Raw genomic sequence first — 9,285 nt, forward strand, 5'->3', positions numbered from 1 at the left:
GGGCTACCCACCCAGAGGTGGGGGATTCGTGGGGCCTGACACCAAAAGCCTGATGCTGTCCCAGGCATTTGAAACTGCGGTGGGCGTCTAAGCTGGAAGCCATGGAAAGTTGAGGTTGTGGCCATTATTGGGCACCATTCCCGCCAAAATTAAGAAGGTAGGAGCAGAGGCCTGAAACTAGTAGCCCTCAGCTGTGTCCAGCTTGCAAACATGTTTTCAAAAATTTAAATTACTTGTTAACATTTGAACATTGGGAGAGTTGACATAAAAATACTGACTTTGGCCTGGCATGGCGGCTCACGCCTGTAATCCCAGCACTTTAGGAAGCTGAAGCGGGTGGATCACCTGAGGTCAAAAAGTTCTAGATCAACCTGGCCAATATGGTGAAACCCCAAATACAATAATTAGCTGAGCACGGTGGCGGACACCTGTAATCCTAGCTACTGGGAAGGCTGAGGCAGGTGAATCACTTGAACCCGGGAGGCAAAGGTTGCAGTGAGCTGAGATTGCGCCACTGCACTTCAGCCTGGGTAACAGTGCGAGTCTCCGTCTCAAAAAAAAAAAAAAAAAAAAACTGATTTCCAGGCTGGGTGCAGCAGCTCACGCCTGTAATCCCAGCACTTTGGGAGGCCAAGGTCGCCGGATCACTTAAGGTCAGAAATTAGAGACCAGCCTGGCCAACATGGGGAAACCCCATCTCTACTAAAAACACGAAAATTAGCCAGGTGTGGTGGTGCACACCTGTAGTCCCAGCTACTTGGGAGGCTGAGGCAGGAGAATCACTTGAACCCAGGAGGCAGAGGTTGCAGTGAGCCAAGATCGTGCCACAGCACTCCAGCCTGGGTGAGAGAGTGAGACTCAAAAACAAAAACAAAAAACCAAAAACACTGACTTCCAGATTATCTTGAAAACAGAATATTTGAATACAACGGGGCCTACAATCCCTGGTGACAATACCTGACTAGAATCAGGTTGTGGCTGCCCTCTCCCCAGTTCACCTGGTCCCCACTAGGCCCACTTCACCCACTGACTGGCTCCTGCAGGCATGTGAGAGCGGAGTCTCAGGAGAAAACAGGACAGAGCAGCGAGGAGACACTGAGGCTGCCTCGGAGAAAGCCTCCAGCTTTTACTGACCCTGCTGGGCCACTCCACCACCCCACACTGGCCCTACTTTCCAGCATGGTTGAGCAAATCAACCAAGAGCCCTGACCCCAGCCTCCTGTGGCAAAGTCTATCACAGTTGGGATTCTGGCTCTCATCTGTGCAGACTCAGACCTGCTCCTAGATGTCACCGCAGCCCACAGTGCCCTGTTATCAGGGGTGGACTGGTCGATGTCCTATTTAACAGGTAGATTAGCCACAAGTTGCTAGGAGAGAGAATGAGGCTGGGCTGGCAGCATGGGCAGGATGGCAGGACTGACTGTGCCCACCTCTGGGCAAAGGTAAAGTGAAGGAGGAGGTTTGGATTTGAGCCAGGCCAAGGCCTGAGGTGGGCACATGCACCCCTACGTCTGCTCAGCTGAGGGGACATTCTGAGATGGCATGCAGGGTCTCCAAGTTGTGTTTCTGCTGCAGTCCATGGGGGCCCAGCTCAGCCTGGCAACCCAGGCGATGTGCCTCTTTGCCCAAGATAGGCCTCCTATCCCCGCTCTTCTTCTCCATCTGTTGAGCTCCTATTCACCCATCAAGAGCCCAGCTCAAATGTCCCAGCTCAAGGATGACTGACCTCCCTGCCCTACCCCCACATCCACAGCCCCTAAGCACAATGGTTCCCTGGACAGGATCCTTTCAGAGCACTCTGCACCCCTCCTTTATAGCACTTCTCACACTGCAATACAAGTCTGGCCACCAGAGCATCTTCTCCATTGGACTGTACACTCACTGAGGGCAGAGGCTCATCAGGTTTATCTCTGGGACTCCAGGCCTAACAAAGAACAGGTCTGCAGAGGGCTTTGTTGGGGAGGGTGAGAGTAGGAGGAGAGGTAGTGAGAGCGCTAGCCCTTAACAAAACTTACAGCCAAATAGTCCGAAGTCAGAAATCAACTCTTCTGAGGTATGCCTCAGCATTTCAGACACCCCTGGTTCCTGCAGACACTAGCTCTCGGAGAAAGCAAGCCATGTTTTATACGTGTATGTGTGCAGGGATGGGAGAGGGAAGGAAAAGTATATAATTTGGTGGATAAGAGCTTGAGCACCAAAGTTTGGCTTTAAGTGAGTATACTGGTCTTGCTGTTTATCAACTAGGTGACATTGGGCAACTACCTCCTTTTCTCTGGACCTCAGATTTTCTATATATAAAATGGGAACTTTTCTTTGCCCTACCTCATAGTATCCTTGGGAGGTTTCAATAGGACAATCTAGCTCTTAGCATGAGGTAGTAAGAAAACTAGGCTCAGGGAGGCTGCACAAACTGCCTAAGGTAACAGCAAACTGGGCGGAAAACCAGCCCACCACACAGGTCTCCTGGCTTTTCAACCAATACTACTGTGTTTTCAAGAAATGACTTGGTAATTCCTGCAAGACCCACAAGTTTTGACTGCTGGAGCCTCCGTGGTAACGGGGCACCTCCTGCCCATAAAGCCAGGGCCCAGGAAGAACAGGAAACAAAGATCTCCTCCACCCCACCTGGGACCCCATTTGCAGTCACTGCCCCGCTCCAGGAACCAGAGGACACAGTCTCAGTTTCATTACCGAGAAACCTAGAGGCAACTCGGCTGAAACCCTTGGCCACACGGGCGCCTGGACAGCTGGTCTGCAGGACCCAGCACCCTGGTATTCGGACTTTAAAAATAGACACCATTCTCACATGCTTGGGGTGGTTTTAAGTGTTCTCCAGGCCACTGGCAGAGACAGGCTGAAAGGGCTTCTCGGGCTCTAGCTGGCAGGGCCAACTCCCTCTCCCAGGGACTGGACCAGAGGCCTGAGAGACACTAGCGCAAATTCCCTAGGCCACTAGCCAGCTCTGTGACCTTGGGCAAGTCACTGCACTCCTCCAAGCCTCCGGAAAACAGGAAGAACAATCACTACCACCCATGGGTGGACTGAGATTACACGTGGAGTGCACAGTAGGGAGCCTGGGACCCAGCGAACATTCACTAAGCACCTACTGTGTACCCAGCACAGGTGTTGGGGCACTAAGAGGAAGTGCATAGTCCCGGTGGCCCAGGAGCTCAGGGTCTCCCAGGGCTGAAAAGTGATCTAGCAGAAACACGAGGGGAGGCATGATGGGAGCTGAAAGGAGGTACCTAATCCTGCCTGGGGTCAAGAGTTACAGGAGCTATCAGATGAAGGGAGGAGGTCAAGGGAGAGCAAAGAATCCCCCTAGTGAAGGTCTAGAGAGGGGACAGGGCATGGCAGATGTTGGATGTGCACAGAATCATAACAGTGTCCGTTTATTAAGCACCGACCTAGTGCCTGCTATGAACCTGAGCATTTCACATGTACTCTCTTATTTCATCCTTACCCCAATCCTCAGAGATGGGTTCTGTTATCCCCATTTTATAGAAACAGAAGCACAGGGAGACTCATGGGGGTTAAGTTACTTGTCCATGGTCACACAGCCAGTGAGTGACGGCAGCTGGGATCTGAAGCCAAGACCTTGGATCCCAGGCTCTATTAATGTGGGGGGCTCTTGAGGGGTACTGAGGAATGGGCTGCAGGAGAAGAGTAGGAGTCAGACTACCAGAGCAGGTCTCAGTCTCCTCACCTGTCAAGGGGCTGGAATCAGAGGACCTCACTAAGATCTTGGCCTCTGTATTAGACTGGCCTGGATTTGGACTAAGTCTCCCACTTGCTGGCTTTGTGACTGAACCTACGCCCTTCATGCCTCTGAGACTCAGTTTCCCTATCTGTAAAATGGGGATAAAGTGAAAAAATGTTCATTGAGTCTCCAAGGTCTTCTTTCAGCTGGAGGGGCCAGAACTGGCCATGAGACCATGGGCCAATCCCTTTTCCTCCCTGGGCCTCAGTTTCCCCGGAGAATGCAGGTGGAAACTCATTGGACCAGATGTTTCCACCGTTCTTTTCAGCTCTATTCCTGTGGTTCTGTGATGCTGTGAGAGGGGGAAAGAAGATAAAAGGGAGTGGGGAAGGAGAGTGGCACACAAAACCTAGAAGGTCCCATCCTAACCATCACCTACCTGTGACTGGAAAGCCAGACTCAGCCCAGCCCCCTCCTTTAGGCTGGGTCTGAACAATCCCAGGAGGGGAGGGAGAGGGGGAGGGAGGGGTCCGGGTGATGTTGAGAAGGAGGCATCACCGAGGGTGCCAGTGAGAAAGTCAGCTGGGGGTTGCGGTCCCGGGAAGGGTCCGGGTTCAATGCGGAGGAGAGGCAGGTGCTAGGGTCGCCAGGGAGAGGCGTAGGGCTTCACTGTGGGCTCGCTGAAGGTGGCGGGGGCGGGGGGGAGGGGGCGCTGGGGCATCAGTTGCGGGGGAAGAAGGGGGCCGGACACACACTAGGGAGGAGAGGCCGAGGCAGGGTGCAGAGGGGTGGAGCTGGGGCTCTGATCGGGGGTGAGAAGTAGGGCTGAAGCCTGCACAGTGGGAGACGAAGCAGGGACTGGAGTCGCGGAGGGGCAGGACGGCCACTAGGGGAGAACGGCCGGAGCTTCGGTGGGGACCACGAGGCAGGAGTGGGTCTGTTGGGAGGGGGCGCAGCTTAATGCAGGGAGAAGGGAGAAGAGGCAGGGGGCTGCATGGTCATGGGGGATGGGCTGGCGCTTCGGGAGGGGAAGAAGGCCCCCGGCTTCACAGCGGGAAGGAGAGGCGGGGGCCGGCAGCGGGGTGCACCTGAAGTCCTTGTCGCTGGACGTCATCTTCTCCAGGAGGCTGGAGATGTGGAAGGCGGCGGTGCTCATTGTGGCTGCGCGCCGCGGGGCCGGCCGGCGGGAGGGAATATGGCGGCGCGGGCGCCCCCTCCCTCGCCAGCTGCGCGGGCTGCGCTCACCAGACAGAAATAGCAGCTCCCGCCCCGCCCCGTGCTCACGCCTTGGCCATGGCGGCCGCGGGAGGCGGGCGGGCCTGGGCCTGGCTTGGTGGTCTTGGCCCCGGCCCCAGCCCCTGCCCTGCTGACAGCGCAGCGCCGGATTGCACACCCCCCCAGAGACGGGGAGCTCACTACCCGGCCACCGCCTCGTTATTCCCGTAGGTGCCAGCTCTGTCTTGCAGCATGGACATGATATCAGAGAGTCTCAGGTTCAAATCCCAGTTCTGCCTCTTCTTCTGTGTAGCCTTGGCCAAGTTACTTTACCTCTCTTGAGCCTCCGCTTTCTCATCTGTAGGCATTCAAGAAACAGGAGCTATCAACCAAAGCTGGTCAGGCCAACCAAAGGACCCCTCACCCAATCCCCTCATCCACGATGCTTGCCCGCCCCTGACCTACACAGGATCTGGGGAATGAACTGAGTCACACAAGGCCCCCTGCCTGGCATCCCCAACCCTCAGGACGGCAGGGTCAGTTTCTTCATTTTTTTTAGCAATGCAACTGAGGCCGAGAAGCAAAGGGATTTGCTGAGGGTCACACAGCCAATGAATCTGGGATGGAGTCAGGATTGACTACAGATCCCTTAATATCCTGCGCAACAATCCTTCCATAAACAGCCAGGAGGCTGCTGGATGGGAAAGGGAGTAGTGTGTGCTTCAGAGCCAGACAAGCCTGGCTTCAAATCTCTGCTAGGCTCCTTCCTGGCTGTATGACCTTGGGATAATGAAAAAACCTCTCTGGGCTATGTTTTTCTCACTCATAAGGATAAAAGAAATCTTTATTCACTTTGGGAGGCCAAGGCGGGCGGATCACGGGTCAGGAGATCAAGACCATCCTGGCTAATACAGTGAAACCCCGTCTCTACTAAAAATACAAAAAATTAGCCGGGCGTGGTGGCAGGCGCCTGTAGTCCCAGCTACTCGGGAGGCTGAGGCAGGAGAATGGCGTGAACCTGGGAGGCGGAGCTTGCAGTGAGCCGAGATTGCGCCACTGCACTCCAGCCTGGGCGACAGAGCAAGACTCCGTCTCAAAAAAAAAAAAAAGTCTTTATTAAATTGACACCCGCCTTGAACACCTGTTATTATGAGGTACCTAGGTTCTAGACCAAAGCTAACAGAATACTGCAATGTTGAAAATGTTCTCCATCTTCAGTATAGTATCTAATATGATAGCCACTAGCCACATGTGGCTATTGAGCACTTGAAATGGAATTAGTGTGACTGGGGAACCAAATTCTTATTTATATTTATTTTTCATTAATTTAAGTTTAAATAGCCCACTATGGGTAGTGGCTATCATAATGGACAGTGCAGATCTATACAATAAGGATGCAACGCGGCAGGGTGTTAGACACAAATGGCCCCTGCCCCCTGGGGACTTTACATTTTAGTGTAGGAAATAAGCAAGAAGGAAGAAAGTGATTAGATAAGGAAAATAAGAGCTCTTCAGAAAATAAAATAGAGAGCTCCTGGAGGGTGGAGGGGCAACTTCAGCAAAGGTCAGGGAGGGCACTTTTTGAGGAGGAGACATTTGGGCTAAGACCTCAACAGATGAAGCAGCTGGGCAAAGTTTTGAGGGAAGAGCTTCCCAAACAGAGGGAGCAGCAGGTGCAAAGGTCTCGAGGTGGTGGCTGGGTGCGGTGGCTCACACCTGTAATCCCAGCACTTTGGGAGGCCGAGGCAGGAGGATCACGAGGTCAGGAAATCGAGACCATCCTGGCTAACACGGTGAAACCCTGTCTCTACTAAAAATACAAAAAAATTAGCCGGGCGTGGTGGCGGGCACCTGTAGTCCCAGCTACTCGGGAGGCTGAGGCAGGAGAATGGCGTGAACCCGGGAGGTGGAGTTCGCAGTGAGACGAGATCGCGCCACTGCACTCCAGCCTGGCGACAGGGCGAGATTCTGTCTCAAAAAAAAAGGTCTCGAGGTGGGAACTAGCCTGATGTGTTTAAGAAAATGCTGTGGCTGGGCCGGGCGCGGTGGCTCACGCCTGTAATCCCAACACTTTGGGAGGCCGAGGCGGGTGGATCACAAGGTCAGGAAATCGAGACCATCCTGGCTAACAAGGTGAAACCCCGTCTCTACTAAAAATACAAAAATTAGCCGGGCGTGGTGCCGGGCGCCTGTAGTCCCAGCTACTCGGGAGGCTGAGGCAGGAGAACGGCCTGAACCCGGGAGGCAGAGCTTGCAGTGAGCCAAGATGGCGCCACTGCACTCCAGCCTGGGAAACAGAGCGAGACTCCATCTCAAAAAAAAAAAAGAAAGAAAGAAAAGAAAAGGCTGTGGCTGGCTGGGCGCAGTGGCTCATGCCTATAATCCCAGCATTTTGGGAGGTTGAGGTGGGTGGATCACTTGAGCTCAGGAGTTAAAGACCAGCCTGGGCAACATGGTGAAACCCTGTCTCAACAAAAAATGCAAAAATCAGCCGGGTGTGGTGGCACACACCTGTAGTCCCAGCTACTTGGGGGGCTGAGGTGGAAGAATCTCTTGAGCCTGGGAGGCAGAGGTGAGCCTGGGAGGCAGAGGTTGCAGTAAGCCGTGATCGCACCACTGCACTCCAGCCTGGGTGACAAAGTAGACCCTGTTTCAAAAAAAAGGAAGGGAGGAAGGGAGGGAGGGAGGGAGGGAGAGAGGGAGGGCGGGCTATGGCTGGAATGGAATGAGATCAGTCTTCCACTGAGGAAATGAGGACAGAGAGGTGGACAGGGGCCAGATTACCTGAAACCTTTCAAGCCAAGTCAAGGAGTCCGTATTTTATGTGGGGACACTAAGGAGACACTGGATGGCGTAAAGCAAGAAGGTAACTTGATCAGTTTTTGTTGTTGTTGTTTTTGAGACAGCGTATCCCTCTGTTGCCCAGGCTGGAGTGCAGTGGTGTGATCTTGGCTCACTGCAACCTCTGCCTCCCGGGTTCAAGCAATTCTCCTGCCCCAGCCTCCCGAGTAGCTGGGACTACAGGCACGCGCCGCCACGCACAGCAAAATTTTGTATTTTCAGTAGAGACGGGGTTTCACCATGTTGGCCAGCATAGTCTTGAACTCCTGACCTCAGGTGATCCACCTGTCTTAGCCTACCAAAGTGCTGGGATTACAGGTGTGAGCCACTGTGCCCAGCCAGATCAGTTTATTTTATTTTATTTATTTAATTAATTCAGTTATTTATTGAGATGGAATCTCGCTCTGTTGCCCAAGCTGGAGTGCAGTGGTGCAATCTCAGCTCACTGCAACCCTCACCTCCCGGGCTCAAGTAATTCTCCTGCCTCAGCCTCCCAAGTAGCTGGGATTACAGGCATGCGTCACCATGCCCAGCTAATTTTTGTATTTTTAGTAGAGACGGGGTTTCACTATGTTGGCCAGAAGGCTGGTCTTGAACTCGACTTCAGGTGATCTACCTGCTTCGGCCTCCCAAAGTGTTGGGATTACAGGCGTGAGCCACTGCATCTGGCCTGGTTTTTTAGAAAGATCTCTTTAGTGCTGACCAGTCCATGCAATCAAGAATCAGGGTGGTTTGGGCCGGGCGTGATGGCTCATGCCTGTAATCCCAGCACTTCTGGGAGATCACCTGAGGTCAGGAGTTCAAGACCAACCTGGCCAACATGGTGAAACCCCGTCTCTACTAAAAATACAAAAATTAGCCAGGTGTGATGGCACACGCCTGTAGTCCCAGCTACTTGGGAGACTGAGGCAGGAGAATTGCTTGAACCCTGGAGGCGAAGGTGGTTGCAGTGAGCGAGATCTCACCAATACACTCCAGTCTGGGCAACAGAGCCAGACTCCGTCTCAAAAGAAGAAAAAAGAAAAAGAGGCCGGGCATGGTGGCTCACGCCTATAATCCCAGCACTTTCGCAGGCCAAGGCGGGCAGATCACGAGGTCAGGAAATCGAGACCATCCTGGCTAACACAGAGAAACCCCATCTCTACTAAAAATACAAAAAATTAGCCGGGCGTGGTGGCGGGCACCTGTAGTCCCAGCTACTCAGGAGGCTGAGGCAGGAGAATGGTGTGAACCCAGGAGGCGGAGCTTGCAGTGAGCCGAGATCGCAGGCCACTGCACTCCAACCTAGGTGACAGAGCGAGACTCCGTCTCAAAAAAAAAAAAAAGAAAAAAGAATGAGGATGTTTTGCATTGGGGGAATGGTGGCGAAGATGGGAAGATTCGGGTTATGTCCTGGAAATAGAATACAGCAGTTTCATTTGAGGATTGAATTTACATACTTTTTTTTTTTTGAGACAAGGTCTCACTCTGTCACCCAGGCTAGAGTGCAGTGGCATGATCACCGCTCACTGCAGCCTCCACCTCCCGGG

General features: G+C 53.3%; 1 protein-coding gene across 4 annotated transcripts in view; it reads right to left on the reverse strand.

Moving 5' to 3' along the window:
• The window catches only part of CAND2 (cullin associated and neddylation dissociated 2 (putative)), a 38,187-nt gene extending 33,227 nt beyond the window's left edge, over positions 1 to 4,960 (reverse strand). The window contains exon 1 of one of the 4 annotated variants that reach the window (XM_054480321.2): positions 4,789 to 4,960. In XM_054480321.2, the coding sequence (XP_054336296.1) occupies positions 4,789 to 4,856 (68 nt within the window). In that variant the 5' untranslated portion in view covers positions 4,857 to 4,960. Of the gene's footprint in view, positions 1 to 2,015; positions 4,099 to 4,139; positions 4,388 to 4,788 lie in introns of those variants that run through there. The other 3 variants (XM_054480323.2, XM_054480324.2, XM_063661709.1) reach the window with 3 other exon arrangements.
• Positions 4,961 to 9,285: the final 4,325 nt, after the last annotated feature.

This window comes from Pongo pygmaeus, chromosome 2 (genome assembly GCF_028885625.2).
Source record: "Pongo pygmaeus isolate AG05252 chromosome 2, NHGRI_mPonPyg2-v2.0_pri, whole genome shotgun sequence".
NCBI classification, from domain to species: domain Eukaryota; kingdom Metazoa; phylum Chordata; class Mammalia; order Primates; family Hominidae; genus Pongo; species Pongo pygmaeus.